We start from the raw sequence: 20,651 nt of genomic DNA, 5'->3' as shown, positions 1-20,651 counted from the left end.
GCACTAATATACAAACTTTATTAAACATAAAAGCCTTTCCTAAATAACCATCTATAGTTGAGAAACTAGAACACATTGAATTGGACAAACTTCTTGCTATGCTTCACAAGTTCCTTATTTTTTATATTTGAAGGTTTAATTTGTGTTTTAGGATTACACCAATTTATAGCACATGCAAAAAAAATTGCAGGTAAATTGTTAGAAGTTAGTGCTACTATTACTGTTCACAAACTTGAAGAAATTATTTTTAAACAGTAAATTGTATTTTATAAAATTAAAATAGCAATGCATTATATATAACTTACCTATATCTTTTGTCTTTGGGTTTTTAATTAGAATTCTTTGGGTTGCTTTACCCATAGCTAAAGACTGGAGGGCTCGGATGAGATCTTTTTCAGGAATATCTGTCTCACTAATTATTTCCTAATAGTGCACATGAAAATATTAAAACCTTTTTCAAAGAAAACCTGCATAGGAAAAATTTAAATGTAAAAGCTAGAATAAAGTTTTTAAAAATTCTGGTAAATAAAACACATGATGAGTGATCCAGCTGACAATTCTCTAGTCACATATACAGGGTTTATGTGAACCCACCTTAACTGCAACAAATTTCAAATTATGAATCTTTGGATTTGCAGTTCATGTAGGCTAACCACATCAAACACTAAAGAAACATACCAAGAACTTCATGTAATTACTATATTTACAAGCACAAACATCAGTTTTTCAAAGAACGTTTAACACCTTTATGCACTGATCTATATTTAAGGCTAATACACTTATCAAGACAATATTTACTCAAAATGTCTAAAATGTTTGTGGTAAAATAACTATGTAAACTTGCATTTATTTATACAGTTTTTCTTGTGAACATTGTTACATACGTTTTGCTTTTTCCCCATTCTGGTTGTTCGTTTTATCATGTGTCAACATTTTGTATACATTTGGTTATGCTATAATGTGTATAACTTCATATTAATTCATGCAATTAGTATTTGCATCATTCATTTTTGAGATATACATCATTTGCAGAAAACTATCTTTCTAAAATGTTATTAACAAACATTTTTTCAGGTTTTCTAGCTGCTAGACAATTAGAAGAATAATGCAAGTTTAGCAGACATAACTAGATAGCTTCACAAAGTCAAAATGTCAAACTATAACACCAGTATTTTGTTAAATATAGGGAATTTTCTGCTACCATATGTGTGTTTGTGTGTGTTTATGCAAATGCACATGTGTGCAAACTCTTTTGAACTATAAACTCTTAGAAAATAAAAAAAGGTGGGACAAAACAAGAGGTTCTGAAGGAATGTAGCAGTAGTACGATGAGCCAAACTACTAGATTGGCTAATTATATATATTTTATTATTTCAACTAAAATTTGAGCATTTGTGATATCTTCTTAAAACTTAAAAGAACAAAGAAAATATACTTTAGAAAAACAAAGATTTTGAGTATTTATGGTGGTTGAGACTTTGTGCTTGAGTATAAATCTCATTTATTCTTTCAAAGAGAAGGTACAGAGCTATTAATTTGTTACGCTTGAAAGATACATATAAAATTAGTAAAAAAACAAACAAACAAAAACTTATTATATTAGTGCACACAAAACACCTGTAATTTATTTGGGTATCTAAACAAGTTTTACTTGAGTCTTAAGAATTCCCATTTCTCTTTAAAGCAACAACTTTCTCATCACACTTCAACAACTTATGTGAAATTTCAATTTTCTCCTTCATGCTGTTTACAAATGGCTACAATAATTATGTACATAAGTAAATTCTCTTTCTCGTGTTTATAAGCTCTTAGAAAAATAAAAATAGGTGGGACAAGACAAGAGGTTTTGAAAGAGTATAGCAGTAGGAGGAAGAGGAGCCAAACTACTAAATTGGCTAATTATATTTATATATCAGCAAAACAAACTTACCTTTATTTTGATGTGAATCCCTTTCATGTAAGTAATAGAAAAACTATTTAATAAAGTTTTGAAAATAGTTCTTTATAATGTCATGACATGCTCTTTGACCTGCCCATAGTAAAAGTGCTAATTCAAGGGGATTTCAGAACTTTTTCAAGGACCAAGAGCCAGATTTTAAAAACTTAATATTAGAGACATACTAATAGCACATATGTTGACTAATACTGAATCCAAAGCTAACTTATGATGAATTAATATCATGAAGATAACTGATAAAATAGATAGCAAAAACATTTGATTGGATACCATAAAAGAGTAAATAATACAAAATTGCTCAATTAAAGTATGCAAATAACTTCACTGCATCCTTTCTTTTAATATTTAGTATTAAAAAACAAGCATAATACCACACAGTCTATAGATTATATACAGAAGTGGGCAAGATACTCAACAGACTTAATAAAAAATATGCATGCTAAAAATATTCAACAACAGACTTTTACTTTATAAGATGATTGCCTTACTTTTATTCTTTTTTCTACTCGGCAAGCTCAAAAACAAGGTAAGCAACAATCACTAAGATGACAAATCAGAAGGTGACCAATCCACAAGATAACTTTACAACTACTTTATCATTAACATCAGTTTAAACCTAAATCTGATTTGTGTTCCTGAGCAGTGCATGATATTATTGCTTAGTTGTAATAACTAGCATTAACTGAGAAAAAAGAAACATAATTCTAATGTAAATGATATTATCTCTTGAAGTTAGTGGCCTTACAGAAATCTCATGATCTTTTAAAAAGCTTAAGTACAGAGTGAAACAGGAATTATCAGCCAATAATACATAAACATTAACAATGCATATTTATGCCAGCTGTGAAGTCTGCAGCATCAACAGATCTAAAGTTAAAAACTACTAGGGCAATGCCAATTTCCACATTTTGATAAAAGTACATTTGCAAGTTTCTAGCAAAACTGTCACTTTAAGGGTCTTTATCTAATTGCAAAATGTATACCACACACTGCATATTGTGAAACGCACACCCTTGATATGTTTGAGTTCTAAAAAGATCTTGGGGCACAAGTTTCACCCTCTGTGTCTTTCTTGGACTACTCAAATCGTTTTTTGGTATTTCTTCTTATCTGTCACTGTTTTACTCCTTTCACAGAAGCTTTGTTTTGTGCTTCAGATAACGTATTCTCGTCTCCATTAGTAGAAACTCATCTTATATATTTTTGCACTAACAAAGGTGTCCTTGGGGTAACAATTCCATATTACATGGTTTACAGACTCATTAGCATGATACACCAATTTATAGGAAATTCAAAAGAAATTTGTAGGTAAATTGTCAGAGGTTAGTGCTATTACTATTCATAAACATGAAAACATTATTTTTAAACAGTAAATTGTGTTTTATAAAATTAAAATAGCACTATTTGAGAGTATTTTGTCAGGACCTCATCACTAAATCTTTCATTACACTCTGTGGTTTCAAATGTTTGTGTGAATATTCTCAATTGAGAGCCTTAGCTTTTGGAATTTACATCAAGAATCTTCACCAGTAGGGCATATGTGATGCTAATGTTTGAAGTAGGTTGATACTTTATGGTATCAAATTGCACAAATTGCATTCAGCATTCCTTCCAGATTGTCTTTGCTTGAATATATAGTTCTCCCATACCAGTTCTGGAGACTCTCAATAACTTTCAGTGAGTCTAATTTCTACATTTCGTATCTCTTTCCAAATTTCACAGTTATTCCAAGCCTCTTCTGAACATGCCGTCCTACATACACTTTTTCTCTGTACAATTTTATCTCTATATAGTCTTGATTTCTTCATTGTATGAAGGGACTTATTGTTGCCATTGCCAATGGATGATGTGTACTGAGGACTCTTTCCTTCTCAGATCTTTGAAATATCCTTGCCATACATACCAGTTTCACTTGAGATGCAGAACCATCATAGTTTGTGCTAAGTAAACTTTACAATGTTCCTCTTTCTCCTTTGCTATCTTGTTTTTGTTTGAAAAGCAGGAATGACAATACTATCTCAGTAGTTTAGAGTCTAGGAGTTTTCTAGATTAATTTGAAAGAACAGTGACAACTCCATGTAAGGGCATTTCTGTCACTTATCACATGCCACAGACATTTCAGTAACTCTGCCACCTTTCTGCAAATCTTTAGTAGGCTTCTGTGTACTTTGGGAGTTCATGTTTATCAGACAACAACAAAATTCTCCAGTAGTCCTATTTTTCCCATTCATAAAATTATTGTTAGTATCAACTGCATTGTTTCCTTTTTTTTTCTTTACTTGTGTGCCAAGCTTTATCACTGTGAATTTCATTCTTTTCCACACAAACTTTATGGTAGCAGCAAGCCCACTTCTATTTGTAATTTCTAAACTCAGCTTTTCCCCACACAAACAGTGACAAACTTCACAGAACATCTACATCAACAAACATATTACCACTTTGGATACAACCTTGTGTAATCTTTCATTTTCTTTAGCAGGTCTATTCAGAAGTTGAAGTCAGAGAAGTGGTATCAGCATCATGAGTACCAAACACCTTATGGCAACTCAAGTGGAGCATTTATAGAATTAATAAGCTTACTAGGCTGAGATTTTCAACTCAACTGTTTGTTTCTGGTGAATGTGTTATGATGAAAACTTCCTCTTCTTTGATTTGTGAGAACCATGCTTTCTGTCTGTCCTCAAATATTCAGGATTTACCATGGAAATGCACTTTTGATGGCCTACCAAACTATGAGAATTAGTAAGAACAATTTTTGTTTGTTCAGCACGATTCATTACTTCAGAGGTAGCAAAAATGCAGCATTTTGATAAGCAAATGGAATTACAAACAAACTGGGTTAAAATGCTTCAAAAAGGGGAGAAAAACAAGATTAGGTAATGTTACCATGTAAATGGAATGTAAGTAAAGGCATTTAAATGAAAACCTTTTATTTTCATACTTTTTTATAAGATTTTAGTTTAACTAAGACTTTTTTGCACTGGACATGGAAAGTAAAGAAGTTAAGGATTCAAAATATGCTACAAAATAAAATATGATCCTATTTGACACTTAAAGGTATATACTAACTTAAGAAAATAAAAAATCCAACACTTTTCACAAGAGAAAATACATTTATGTACATATGTAATAAATGAACTACAATTTGAGGAATGGAAGACTATTGCTATAAGTGTACTGTAGTTTACTTAGCATAACCAGAAGTCTATATATATACAATTATAAAGAAAGTTTCACATTTCAGCACATTGTACCTCACAAACAATATGGCATTTAAAAAAGTGAAACACTACAGGTGTTAATAGGAACACAAGGATGAGAATGTAACACTTGTCACATTTCAAGATCAGCACTATAACCTGCTGAATAATTAATCAGAGCAACTATTCAGTATTTGTTCTTCTAGTGTACAGGATATATTTCATTCATGTAACAATGGAAATTATAGAAGAAATGTGCATCTCATCTGGTATGCTGTCCACTTCCCATACAGTTGCATCTTTGAGGTCAGAACTATGTAAAGATTACCATGGTACATTTACCTTTGGGTACCTTAACTGTCAGAGGTGGCTAGTTACAAGGAAATTGATATAAAATGGTTCTGTTCTGAAATAGTTCCCAAAAGATATGTTTTACCTGGTTATTAATAGTGGAAGGACACTGTCTTGCATAAAAACTTTAGCATCCATCTCATTTCACTGATACAGCATGGAGATCACATTAGTTGTAAGTATTACATAATACCATGCAGTAGTGGATGTGAAAGATTTACAGTCCATGTGCTGATGGTTCTTTAAAAATAATAATGGTCTAGTAAAGAAGTCAGCCATGAAACTACAACACAGTCTCTTTAACGTCATGGAAACGTGTCAGAAATGTTGCAAATATACATTTTTTCTCCAACCAGATAAGGCAGTTGAATGTGATTACATTTTGTGAATGGAAGATATTTTTCTCAGTACATAGGATACTGGAAGACAATGGCCATCAGTTTCTAATTTTTTCATAGAAACATAATAAAAAATCAATATGTTGGGTTAAATCCACCTCCTCCAAGTGCTTGAACATGATGTTGCTTCTACTGAAGTATTTGCAAAGTTAACAAAAGAGCCCTATGGATAGTAGAAATAAGCAAATCCAAATGCTAAGCAACATCACATGCTCTATTACATCCTTGTACATTTGTGTTTGCATGTTCAATAAAAGCACAGATGATCTCAGCAATATTTTCAGGGGGTGTCTATTTTGTAAACCTTTAATTTTATCAAAGTGTAAAATATCATCAGCAATATGTTTCAAAACACATGTCAAGTGAGGGAACGTTTTTCAGACTAATATTGCATGTACACAATACATACTGCACAACTTGGAAATCTAGTCAGGTGTATGACAAGTTCTTAGCATAGTGGATTAAATGAAGAATATTAAGACTATGTTGAAACTCAAACGCTTTTAGTCATTTCAAACAAAAGCTATTTAGTTAAAGATCTCTGCAGATACGAAACTCGTAAACAATTCATTTATTTCTAATCAACCCTTACTGTATGAATAAATTTCCTAGCTTCCTGTATAAAAAAAAGTTATTCGGTTTTAACACATCATTTGGCAAGGAGTGCTGGTCAACTTTTATAACTGTTCTGATATTTTAAATTCACAATAACTACATAACACTGGTTGCAGTCATTAGTTAATATTTAACAAAATTTTCATAACAGAGTTCACGAGTCTGTTATATTGCATAACAGTGATCTTCCACAACCTCAAGAAGTTTTCTCCATATAAATATTGAGGTATATTTAAGTGCTACTAATTATTTAGGTTTCAGGAATATTTGTATGATTCCTTGATTCTTGGTTTAACAAATTTCACAAGGAATACACCACATCTAAATAGCAGGGCATCATATCAATTAATGTATGATAAGTGGTTATTTGTTTATCAGTTGTCTTCTTTAACTAGAAGCTACCATTTTTAAGGATTTTTCAAAATTTTAGTATTAAAATCTATTCTTCACAAGGATTACAATGTCTTGACAATAAAAAAAATTAAGTACTTCCAAGATTTACAAGTACCTGTAAAATCTCATTACACATGGTTATATTAATACAATTTTGCAAATGTAAGTAAGCAAGTCACATAACAATCACAGCATTTGTAGGTAGGATGATGTCACCAAAATGTTTATTGCTTTGAAAAAGGGTATGTAAAAACCATTTCTTATGCAAAATATTCATACAATCATATCAAAGATGTGTTTATATTAGGAATTTAGAAATTCCATGTCAGGGATATCCCTTGCAGTTAATGTTATTGGAAAACAAAGAAGTGTGGAAAAAGTTGAAGCAACAAGATCATACAAAAAACTGTTGCAATAAGTAATACTCCAGTCACAGTAGGTAGCAAAGAAAAGCATTTGTAAAAGGTGAGAATCCATGAATACAGAAATAACAAAAGGATTCTACATATTCTAGTCAACAGTAAATACATGATCAAAAGAACTTCAACCTTGAAAAATACCAATAAGATATGGATTCACAAAAACAAGGCTTTAAGTTATGCCTCCTATTGAAATGTCACATACCTCAAGCAACGAGAGACTAAAATTCATATTCATGCTATTGAATAAGAAATTATACCAGTCACTTCATTCAAAGCAACATCTACGTATTTTTGAAACAACCACTAGAAAATTTTTCATACACTATACATATCATGAAAAGTATTACATCACATTTTTTTTATACATTGTATTTTCACAAAAGAGAGATATACACAATGATAGGAGTTGTCAATAACAATAGAAGAATGATAGAGCTACCCTTTCATGGATCTTGTGATAAAAAAATATTTTCTTGAATGACCTGTACAGTTTTCTTTTTTTTATAAAGTTATTTAACTATTTAGGATTTCAGTTAACTGTGCAAGTCCTGTTCAAATACTCTGGCTAATGTATACACCCAAGTGATAAAAAATAGTGATACTTGTTTTTTCAGATTCATACAAACAGATGTTTTGCAAACGTGACTATAAGTCATTTTAAACTATATCACATTTCATAACAGTATGAAACAGCATCAACAATGATAATCATATAAATTCAGCACAACTGAAATAACTACAAAATTGTTACGCTTCATGTGAAAAAAAATACAAGAAACTGCATGGAATTACCTGCAGATAATGGTAATTTACTAAATGCATAGAAAGTAAAGTTTGACTAATCTTGAAAAGCATTCTTTTAAAACCATTTTAAAAAATGAATTTTTGTTTCTCATGAACAGTTTATGCATATCTTCTAGTTATTAACTGCTTATTACATTTTATATTTTAATCCTTCCTATATGAAAAAAATATTTTAAATTAATTAGATAAATTTTAATTTTATACTGAGGGTTCATAAAGTAAGCATTCTTAAATACCTACATCATAACTTAGTCGGTCTCTTATATTGAAAAGCATTAGGACACACATTTGATACGTGGAAACCTGAATTATGTGTTTCCTTGGACCAAAGTGTCGCCCTGTAGAGGAAGGTCCTGGAGATGGAGAAGATGTAGATGATGCTGGCCCATCTCTGGATTCAGAGTCTTCTTTTCGAGGACCAAAGAAAATGGCATTCAGGTCTGCCCAGCCTAGCTGAGGCTGAAGAGTAAGTTGTCTACCACTATGTTTACCTAAGTAAAACCTGTGATGTAAATAAAATAATTACTATACTCTGAAACTACAATAATAAAAGATGTATTCTATAAATTATACCAAATTTAACCAGTAGTAAAGTTTCTACATACAATTCAGTAATGAATAATTTGTATAGTGCAGAAGAAATGAAGTTTTAATACACCATCAATTTCCTGCTTTAATTTCAGTTTTTAACTGTTCTTTTTTAATATACTTTCACTTATTTAAAATAGTAAGATAATTATGCAGGAGGGAAAAGAAAGTTTAAGGTATTCTTAAGTATGTACTTTCTTGATATATATACAACTTACAAGTGAAAAACTTTGCTTTCAAATAAACATTCTCCTCAAAAATTGTGACTGATACTATTTGCATCTGTGAAAAAAATAATTTTAAAGCAATTTGATTTGTCATAAGCCTAGCTAAACCATTGGTGTTGTTTAAAAATAGTTTTGCTGCTGTTTTGAAAAGCAATTTAATCATGATTATAAAATCTGACAAGATATTATCTGCACTTTTCTATTTAAAGATGCTCTAATTATTTTTTAACTGATTCTGTGCATGAATTTGTGTTGTTTATAAAAGCAGCTTGTCTGAGGTACATTATTGAAACACATTAGCACGTGTTACTCTACTAAACTCCAATATATGAAAAACTAATACATCAACAAGACAGATTAATTAAATATTATGCATCCTTTTTAGGTAAATATCCCTTCAATTTATGACAACAATGATAAAATCTTGAAATAATAGCACAGAAAACAGGCGTAACATTTTAGTAGTCAAAAATATTTTTTTGCCTGCATTTCATGGTTTTCATTTTATATTTTATATAAACCATGCAATTAAATGAAAAAATTTTCCTACATTAAAAATGTATTTCTGACAGATAGTCACCTTCTGTCACAAAATAGCTTTTCTCAATTAGCACTGCTCATTATTGGCACAAATTTTCACACACACCACTAGCCTCCCACCTCTTACTTTTGCATATCCACATGCAAATGATCAGGCAGCAGTGCTTCACCATTAGGAGTATGGCACCACTCCCATTGTAGTCAGCACCTTCTTTGAACCTTCATTCATTAGTAACTTTGAGAATGGTCAGAATACCTACACCATATATCATCAGAAGTGTGGAAGCTGGGTGAGAAATGTGTAGGTAAATATCTATAAGAAATACATTTTCAGTGTAGGAAAATGGTAGCTTTCAAAATATTTTACCTATTCTCACAAAATAGCTAGAATCCCACACTGAACTGGTCAATAGCCAATGAAAAATACACACCTCCTTCAGGAAACAGCCAGAGAGGTACCAGGAGGTGGAAAAGTGAAAGATGAAAGACACCACAGAGGGAGACTGCACCACTTGTGATCCAGGTATAATCTTCACTGTATTATGATAGCATCATGAACACAAAAAGCAGAAACATGAAGGTGTTCATGAAAATGTATGACAGAGGAATGGGATTCCTGGGTGTCAAGTGGATTTGGCACGATAGACTTTAGTGGTATTTTGACCTCAACCAAAACCAGGAGGTATCTGAAATGGTACATCAGCTCCACAGTAGATAGAGAAACACATAACTCTTCACTTTGAAGCAGAAGTTGGTAGAGAAGGTGAGCTGCTGTACAAAAACTTATCACCAGTTGTGTACCTTCTGAAGTCAACAAACATTTGATTTGCCATCCAGCAGGTAAAAAGCCCCAGTGAGATAACATCTAACTGTGTAAAACCTGATGGCAACAGGGATAATACTTCAGATGATAGAAGGAAAATATTCCAAACAATGAACACAGTGTGGTACAAATGGGAAGCCATAAGGCACATTACCCAGAGAACTTTGCAGATCTCCAGCAAACACACAGTGTGCATTAGTTTTGTGCACGGGGTGACATTATTGGTTATTTGCTAATGTATGGTCTGTAAAGAAATGGATGTGCTTCACAACATACAAAGCATCGTTTTTCAAACTTTTTTTTGTTTACTGTATCAATTTATTTAAATAAACAAAACAAAGACAGATTGTTGTAACTCATGATATTTTATAACATGGTGAATAATGTTTCATTTTGAATGAAAAAGGAAAAGTACAGGGTCGAGACTGTAAGCATACTTGCAGATCAGAAGATAGTTGTTATGAATTATGTTTAATTTATTGAGAATCCTTTTTCCACAATAGAAATATTTGACAAATTATTACAATTATGTACTGACTGGACTAGTTCAATTGGTAAATTAATTATTGGTAAAACACTGATCAATTTTATGGTAGCTCTCAATAGTTAAAAGCATACAAATATTAACATATTTATACTTCAGGAAATTTAATTTTCATAGAAATACCCACTATATATGAAATTATAGTGACATATTTTTAACAGGTCATCTACACCTCCAAGCAATAGATAAGGATTATTTTGTCACTGCTGCAGTATTATCACACTCTCTTCAAATTGAATAGGATATATAACAAATCACAAATTATATGGGCACTTACATTCGAAAGGCTTCAAAAGCCTTCCAAGGTGCAATAGGAATGTTACACTTCGGTGTAGCTGCTTGAGTTGGCCAAAACCCAGTAGTTAGCACTCTGACATTCAAGTCTACCCCATACAAACAAGTCTGCAAGAAAACATACATACATACATATATATATATATTCATACACACAACTCAAACACATAACATGTATTACAACCAATAACACTTACTATTATTTTATTAAGACATATCTAAAATCTAAGCACAATCAACAATAGCAGTAAACTATATGCATTCACACCAAACTATCAATTTTCTTGCAAAAATTACAAAACAAACTGAAATGATATATCACTAAATTATAGTCATTAACTTTACTCAACAAAGGAAATCAATGAATAATAAGCAAATATTATAACATTTTATGTAAATAGTAATGTAATGTAAGTTTATCAGTCATGATAATTCCTCATTTAACAAAATAATTAAACATTTTTAATTTAGAAAGGAGAATAGGGTTGGCCAAAAAAGTATGAAAATAAGCTGAATCAAAATGCAGAGATTATATTTTCAAGCCTACAACTAGCAACTCTAGAAAAAGCAAACAATCTAGGAAATATTGTCTACAATATTTTCTCAAACTACAATCACTTACAGTAAAGCCAAAGTATAGGTCTGTAAGTTAAAAAAATAATGTAGATATTATTTCCAACCTAGTTTATTTTAAAAAGAGTCCCTAGTTGTAGGCTTGAAAATATCTTTGCATTTTGATTTGACTTGTTTCTGCACTTTTTTGAAAATCCCTCTTCCCCTTTTAAATAAAAAAAATGTAAACATCTTGTTTAAGTTTTTTTTATGTCCACTTACACGGAATAAATTTTAAGCTATGTACGTGCAGATGTATTCCATTGGATGTAATGTTTTTCAACAGTTTACTGTCACATTGATTTTTTTGCACCTAACCATTATGTACTTGGCAGATTGTTTTGTGACTAAGCTTTCATGTAAATGTGTTTAACAAGCACTGCATACTAAGAAAGCCAATCATAACATTTTATATAGTATGTACTTAAATGTACATAAATAATGAAACAATGAACATTTTATATCAGTCATGAACATTCACAGCATTTCACATAGTATATCCATCTAGATTTTGGTGTAAAACACCTAGCAAACATTGCTGTATGCTCATGAAACAAAAATATGAATCTAATTAATAATAAAGTAATATTAAAACATACTCTAACAATTTCCATAAAGTGCAAAAATCAGAAGAACATATCACTTCCCATAAAGTGTAAATAAATCTACTATTCCACTGTTTGAAAATTTGCTGAAATAGTTACAAAAACTGCATAAAAACAAATATAACAGTAAACTTGAGAAAGAGTGGTAGTTTCCAACTGATTCACACATTTTTCAAGAATGGAAAAAGAAGGACTCAGAGAAATTCTTCAGGCCAAAAAACAAAAGGACTTGATGTTAAAACTTCCCTATGGCATATTCAATACTGCAGTCATTACCGCTGTTCATAGCCATTTTTCTGTAGTAGCTTGTAAAACTATAATAAATAATAATAGCAAGGCTTGATACTGTTATAATAATACACACTGATTACTCTAATAAAACAAAACATTTCCATCTGGTCATAAATGCTCAATTTTATACGAGTGTAACAGTGCTTGAATGGTTTTGAAGAGCTTATTGCTGGTAGCAAAGAACTTGGGTAGAAATCTCAACTTTCAAGAACCAACTCAAAAACAGCCCTACAACATTCCCAATTGTTTGTTTAGTAGTTGTGCATGATCTTGATGCAGCATACCTAACCACTTTTGCTGTAGACTTTAGTGTTTGAATGGCTTTGAAGAGAAACTTGGCAAGTGGCAATGAAAAAACTGATAAAATATCTTCTCTTTCAAATATAAAAAAACAAAGTTGACTGTGCAGTAGTTTTTTATAGCAAGTTTGCCTGTTTGAATAAAATATTCATGAATTTATTTTTTGTTGGATTGTGAAACAAGAATAATACAAATAATAATATGAAGAATAAACGAACTAATTCTGTCTAACAATTTGAAAATCAACTTGTTATTAATATTTTAACAGTCTTAGCCATTAAGATGTTTTGAGAACAAACCTAATTTTTCAGATGATTTTTGCCCATATGTTATATTATAATTTTCAAATTTCTGGGCAAACTATCGTGAACCATAGTTGTGGTTCATAATGCTTAAAGTTTTTTATATGTTCAACTAGGTTCTCAGAAACTCAAGAATTCTTTTTCTTTGGTGCTACAGATATAAGGTGGTCAAATTTTCAAACCACAAAACAGCAACACACATTCAGATCTTAAAACTGAGACCACCACATTTTTGTTTCATGAAAAATAATAAACAATCAATAATATAAATTACAATCATCAACTTAAACTTGCATTATTGCAAATGTTTTATCTGATAAAAGATTTTTTTCAAGCAAGTTATTAGCCAAACATCTGCCTTAAAATTCTGAGCAACTATCATTCATGTTCCTTTAGATGAATGCTTCCCGACATAGTTGTAAATAGTTGTAAACAGCACCTACCATTTATATTAATTCTCTTTATTTGGATAAGTAAAAAAAAAATGTTGAGTGACTTTTCGAAATAAATATGTCATGGAGTCTGCTTCAGAAAAAACTTTAAATGCAATGGTGAGCCATTTCAGGCTGTATGATAATTTCCATACTTAGTGAAAAACACTAACTATTGATTCAGAGACAAAAATGCTAAATAGCAGCATAAAACACTTACAAATTAATAACAAAAATAAAAATCATGATATTTAGATATCCTGAAATAATCTGTTGGGACACCAAAATACTTCAAAAAGTGGGATTGTCTTAGCTAAATCAGTAAGTTTGGTCACTATATGTAGAACAATTTGAACTTCTACAAATAACCACTAAAACTTATATGCCAAAATACTAATGTTTTACAAGAAGTTGTTGTTTTTTTTCTGAAAGTTTAAACTGCCAAATTAGCTCAAGTCTCTGAAGAATACATTTACAGAACATAACATATATTACAGTAACTACAAACATTACATATTAACTTCTATCAAACAGTCTACTCTCATACGTATGTTTTTAACACTAATCCTTTGTAATAGCACACCAACACAAATGACTATGGTGACCTTAATCGAAACAACATTGGTTATATCTGCATATGTTGTAATATCAAACAAGTAGAATTAATATCTTTTCTCATTTATTATCAGTTTGTATAAAAATAGTAACATTACCAAAATTCTGAGATAATAATATAACTTAGTAATTCACACATTGTAAAAATGTTTCCTTTATCATTTTGTGATTTGGGAAAATAATTATCCTTTTTGAAGACAACAGAATATTCTACAGTAATAAATTTTAAAAACTTCTTTCTCCAACATTAAATAAAGATAAATATATTGCCATGTTAGACAAACTGATCTAGATCTGAATTTTTCAACCATCCCAAAGAGGAATTGTTCATATAATTTGAAATGAAGATGTTTATTAAATCAACAGCTCCTAACAATTTAATAGTATGTCTGCAGGATAATCCAGAAGAACAAATTGGCAGAATCAATACTAAATATTCTTCAAAACCTATAAAATAACTTTTACTGTGGTGAGTTTTTGACAATCAAAACACCATATATAAAATATACAAATCTCCATCATTATAAGCCTATTCACACTCTTCAAGAACATTCAATAAAAAGTGAGAAATCAAATCACGTTTATTATTTTAAATGGCACCCTTATTGAACAATTCAGCATATACCATAGGTATAAATGCACTCTACTAGAAATATTTCTAAAATTGTTTTGTTAAATGTTCTCTTTAAAAAACTTTAGATAATATGTTTACTTTTCACTCTGTAGGTTATTTCATAACATAAAAACAAACTACTTGTATTACATGCATCAGGAAGGTGGGAAGTGTCATTACAGGTTGGGAGAAATTAAATCCACTCAGCTCATAAATGTGAAAGTTCCCATGAGAGTAATTATACTATGATTTTTGATAATGTATGCACATGCTTACAAAATTTTGCAGGTTATTGGTAAACATTACAAGGCTTTCTTATACAAAATATCAAGCTCATGAATTATCATTTTTAATTACATTTTCTTGTAAATTTTTTTCTTGCAGAATGTTAACTAGAGAAATTATCATTTTAAGATTCAAAATACTTTTATGCATCAGAAAATTTTCAAATTTAACTGATGAAATCTTTATAATTTCTAAATAATTAATATATGGTTTTACAATAAAAAAATAATTATTTTCACTATATAATTGGAATCTCTATACACGTTCAGTAGATTTGACTGATCTTATAGCTACCATAAAAAATTAGGAAATAAATATACCTTTTGCCTTTTACTTTTTAGAATAACTACAAGTTATAACTTGAGAACATAGATGTTTAGTTTAAATAGCTTAAATGTCATAACTTTATACATTTATATATATTTATTATTTTTATTATATTCACCTTTAAGCCTATGGTGGCTAACACCACAGAAGTTACAATGATGTGGCACACATGCACTAATGTTACCTTATTCAAGAATATAATACTGACTGTTACAAAATGACCTGTCTTGGCTGTGTGTTAATGGAATGGTATTTTGTAATACACAATCACAATTAAGTTATAATACATTACATATGTATATATATATTACTATTTCATAAACCTTAAAAGATGAAATACTGATATCTGAGACAGGAAGAAGACGGGAGAAGAAATTAAACTCTCCAATATTGCAAACAATAAGAACATTTGTTGAAAGTAATGATCTAGACCTATGGTACACAAACTACAGGGTGCATCATGCAATCAGTATTGGGAGTGCAACTTTGATTATAAGATTATATAAATTTTAGGTTAAAGTATAAATTTGAAAACAAAAGGTTTTTAAAACTACAGTACAATTATTGCAACTATTAAGGAACATGTTAACAACAATTAACACAGAAAATGACATTTACAGTACCTAAAAAAATAGATTAGAGTGTTATGCAAGTTGCAAAAGAAAAAAAACAGATTAATTCTTTACATAAAAGTAAATAAACAGAAAGGCCAACCAAAACACTACATATTTCACTGTTCATTTCCTACTTTTCAGCATGAAACTAATCACTCATATACATAAATATTTCTGTATTTAAACAGTGTCATACAAACAGGCAAAAGCCTTCTCACTCCAAGAATAAAAAATTATTTTTGAACTGTTGATTGCCCCAAAACATTTCATTTCATTGTTTATTGGCAATAATTTGAAATCTGTAAATTATAAAATAAAGTGGTTGCCCTTCAAACCACTGCTTGTTTCTCTTTACTTCATAAGTAGAACCAAGTTGATACGTGACACTGAACAGTCACTCCTGGACTTGTTTATTTAATTAGGTAAGCAGAGGGAATGATATATTAATTATTCATTGTATTTATTATTTTACCTTTATATATTTCTTATTTTTCCACTTGCTGAAGAGAAGACTTAATTAATTCAACATAAAATAACGATTTACAATGTTTACATTCACATATGCAATGTTTAAAAATCTAATTTTATTAGAAGCAATCATTCAAAAACTCAGGCAACAAATACCCCTTACTCAGGACACAGAGATACATTTAATATGGTAAACTGGAAACTCCAGTTTATGTACAATAATGGTCATAAATCAATCATAAGGAAATATAGCCTATAGTCATGACTACATTTCATGCAAAAATCAACATTGCTCTTGAATGGATGGCCTAGTTATTACAAGAAATTTTTCTACACAAATTTGTCAATTTGTCAGTTTCAAGTTTTGGACATTAGTACACATTTAACAGTTTGTAAAAAAACAAACAAACAGATAAATGGGTATTATATATTGATAAAAAATGATCTCACATTTGTTCAACTGATGGTTCAGAAGTAAAGAAACAGAAGAAATTGCAAAATAATGATGATAACAAAGAACAACAAACTAAAGGTTCTGTAGCTGGATCAAGCACTTCCTTGGTTTCTGTTTTGGTTGGTAAGATGAAACCAAAAGTGTGTAAGTGCTAGGAAAATTACTTAAAATTTATTTTCACTTAATAAAAAAAATCCATAATGAGTGTACACAGATTTTAACTAATGACAGAATGAAGCCAAATAAACTTATAAAGCATTTAGAAACCAAACACCCTGAGCATGTTAGTAAAACCATAGAGTTCTTTCAAGCAACAAGTTAAACAAGTGAAAGAGTGATCTCGTTTGAAATGCAGGTCATTATTCCATCAAAAACCTTGAAAATTTCTTTGTAAGCATTTGACTTGGTTTTGTTTGAATTTTAAGGAAAGTTACACAAAGGCTATCTGCACTATTTGTCCTTAATTTATTACTGACAGACTAAAATGAAGGTAGCTAGTCAACACCATCTGCTACCAACTCTTGGGTTACTCTTTTACCAATGAATAGTGAGATTGACTATCACTTTGTAGCACTGATACAGCTGAAAGGGTGAGTATGTTTGGTGTGATGAGGATTTGAGCCTCATATTGCAAATCAAGCATCATAAACATCAGACCAAGCCAGACCTATTTTAATAACAAAAACAATGAAACCACACACATACTGGTTCTTCTTGCTGCAAGTGTGTGAAATCATGCATGGAGAGAACTACTGTGAGGCCCTCAGTCTATCCCTCTATCAGACGACACTTTCTTGAAGCATACTGATGAAATCACTGCTGACAAAAATATAATTGATGACACATTAACAATAGTCCAAAAAATGCTGTATAACTTAATCAAATCACATTATCAATTCAGCTTAGCTTCTTGTGTTCATACAACACTGCTATGAAAAAGAAACCTATAAAACACTGGAGAGTTATAGGGGAAGCCAGCTTCTCTCTTGTTGACTAGTCTTTCACCACAATCTTTGTTGAGTTAATTGTGTTGGGATATGCACTGGGCATTGTCATGACATAAAAGATTTAGTATAGGTACTACTATTTTTGTTTATTTTGAAATTGAATATTTCATAATTGTTAAGTTTGTTTCTTTTTATAACAAGAGAATTAAGACCAATTATTCTGAAACAAACATTATGACATTTTAGTTACATAACTCAGAATCTATGTTGTGTTTATAATTTAGTGATGTTGAGGCTGTTGAATGTTGTGTGAATTTATTGACATCAAGGACATAAAGATTTCTGGAAGGCAAAGAGAGAAGTGATAAATATATACAAATAGTTTGAGATGAGTAGAAACAGTAGACAGATAGAGCAGAGAAAAATGTGAAGTTCATAGGAAGTAAAAAGTCTAGTCAAAGAAAAATTAAATGTAAAGCTAACTGCCAGAGCAGTGAAAGGCTGAAAGGTTAATATAGGCCTAACAATTAACATGTTTGAGCAGTTTTAAAAGAAATTAGAAGTTTAGCTATTCCAACAAAATGAGTTATAAAGTAACTGAACCAGCCTGAGTGTAATTTGACAATAGACAGTATCTAAAGTACACGGACAAAACAATTACTGGAAGAGCAATACATGGCTGTGGTAATTGTAAATGAATTATACACAGAATAATACTGTGACAGAAATAAAGGGTAGCTCAATTTGTCCATTGAAATTCTAAAACAATTAAATATCCCTAAGTACATCTGACAAGAATAAGTGAGCTACATAGTGCTTAAGATATGCCTGTGATCTCTATAATGTAAAGAATTTGTTGTAACTATGTTTAACCAGTTTGAAAAAGTACGATTTATATATACTATTTGGAAAATAAGTGAAGTGTGTACTGTCAGTTTATTTTTTAATTTATTGCCAACAAGTCAGAAAACTATAGTAGAAGAATCCCTAGCCAAATGCTCATATTATTCAACCTATTTACTAAATGCTACTACTATACATAATATTAAGAGCAAGCCCATTATTTTATTGGAAACATGGAAGAGTTCAGAGGTAAAGTAAGTGCTCTTGTTCCATCAGTAACATTTACATATTCTACACAGGAAGTTCTAGCTTCAGAGAAAGCAAACAAAGTGCTACAAGATACTTTGGTGTCTGAAATTTGTGAAAATAAAAGCTTTGAACTGCAGGTTGTTTTCCATCCATTTTGGAGAAATGGGATCATTGTCCAACAAGCACCTACTGAATAAAGAGGTGCACTAGTCATCTTGCAGGAAGGTAGTCAGTTGCATTGTGCAACAGAAAAATTAACTCTGTATTTTTTTTTTTTTAAATCAGACTACAACCCCACACTACCAGCAAATTTTGTGAAAGAAATATGTCTTCTAGTACTATGTTATCCAGCAGAGATTTTCAATAAATTCACTATCCTTAATTTGCAACTAGAACATCAGAAAAGCAACATTTTGCAGCTGAGTGACAGTGTCTGCATTTTGCAAGAAACTTTAATTGTCAAAAAAACAGTTACAAAATGAAAACTGTGAAACATTTCCTTGTCTCAGTGAATTAACATCACAGTTCTATTCATCTTGTTGTTGCTATGCATGCATCTCAAACTTTAATGTCAATTTGCAGATTACTTCCCAGTTTTAATGGGAAAAACACAACTGGATAAAGATTCCACTTAATGGCAGCACAATGTCTAATCTGCTAACAGCAGCTCAAGAACAACTCATAACTGTACAGGGATAAAACACTTCAGGTGGTTTAAAGTCAAAACCTCTTAGCAGCTACTGGATATAGGTTGACCTCTTATGGCTCCTACTTCACAGCAAATAACTGAAAGTAGGTACATGAAATGTGCAATGACTGTATCCCAGAACTGATTTATTTTTAGAATAGTTATGTGCTTAAGATAACATTGATAATGCAAAGAATCGCAATATATTACTATAAAGAACTGAGTCCCATAAGAAAGTAAAGACAAACAATAATTCACTGAAGAATAACTGACTAGCTACTATAATTTCACTATGAATTAAATGTGGAAAAATAAACTTTTTGTCTTTGCTTCAATTTATTAGATATACATACCAAGTTAGGGTTATAAATTGTTCACTTTGTCACTCCTGAATAACTGTACATATACTTCTTTAGCCAAAATCTTAAGAAAACACAACATATACTACAATACATTTTAAAGATGTTGAACCTTCCAAACAGACCCAGACACACAAGAATTTCAAAAATGAAATTTCTGTGTGGAGAAAAATTGCAAATTATTCTTCATTATCATTCGATCATGCATTAGACGAAAATATAAAAAATGAAATTCTTCAGTGGTATCAAAGGAATCACACTTCAATCAGCAACAATGCTGAGGTTTTTTACAACTGTGTTTGAATTCCCAAAGCTCTCCAGTGAGTTAAAGACTTAGTAATTCTTATCACAAGAGTAGTTATACCTGAAATCAAGAAGCAAGATTTTGTTACATTCTGTAAAGTGATGATGTTAGATTAGAAGCATACAAAGACTTTGCTCTGAACTACATCACTGACTAAAAAAAACTTATGGGACAAAATGATGAAATTG

At 30.7% G+C, this 20,651-nt stretch overlaps 1 protein-coding gene and 1 pseudogene across 2 annotated transcripts in view; both read right to left on the bottom strand.

The window, feature by feature from the left end:
• Positions 1-20,651, bottom strand: part of LOC143253274 (cullin-3-A-like) — a 115,922-nt gene that overhangs the window by 13,553 nt on the left and 81,718 nt on the right. Inside the window, 3 exon segments of the mRNA XM_076506869.1 lie at positions 306-423; positions 8,381-8,642; positions 11,140-11,264. Coding sequence (XP_076362984.1) covers positions 306-423; positions 8,381-8,642; positions 11,140-11,264 — 505 coding nt within the window.
• LOC143254449 (uncharacterized) lies at positions 431-4,560 on the bottom strand (annotated as a pseudogene). Its single transcript, XR_013030197.1, has 4 exons — positions 3,972-4,560; positions 3,861-3,868; positions 3,555-3,628; positions 431-3,215 (listed from the first exon to the last, which is right to left on the bottom strand). The product of XR_013030197.1 is annotated as an uncharacterized LOC143254449 (transcript).

Source organism: Tachypleus tridentatus, chromosome 6, assembly GCF_004210375.1.
Source record: "Tachypleus tridentatus isolate NWPU-2018 chromosome 6, ASM421037v1, whole genome shotgun sequence".
NCBI lineage: Eukaryota > Metazoa > Arthropoda > Merostomata > Xiphosura > Limulidae > Tachypleus > Tachypleus tridentatus.
This window is presented reverse-complemented; position numbering and strand designations above follow the sequence as displayed.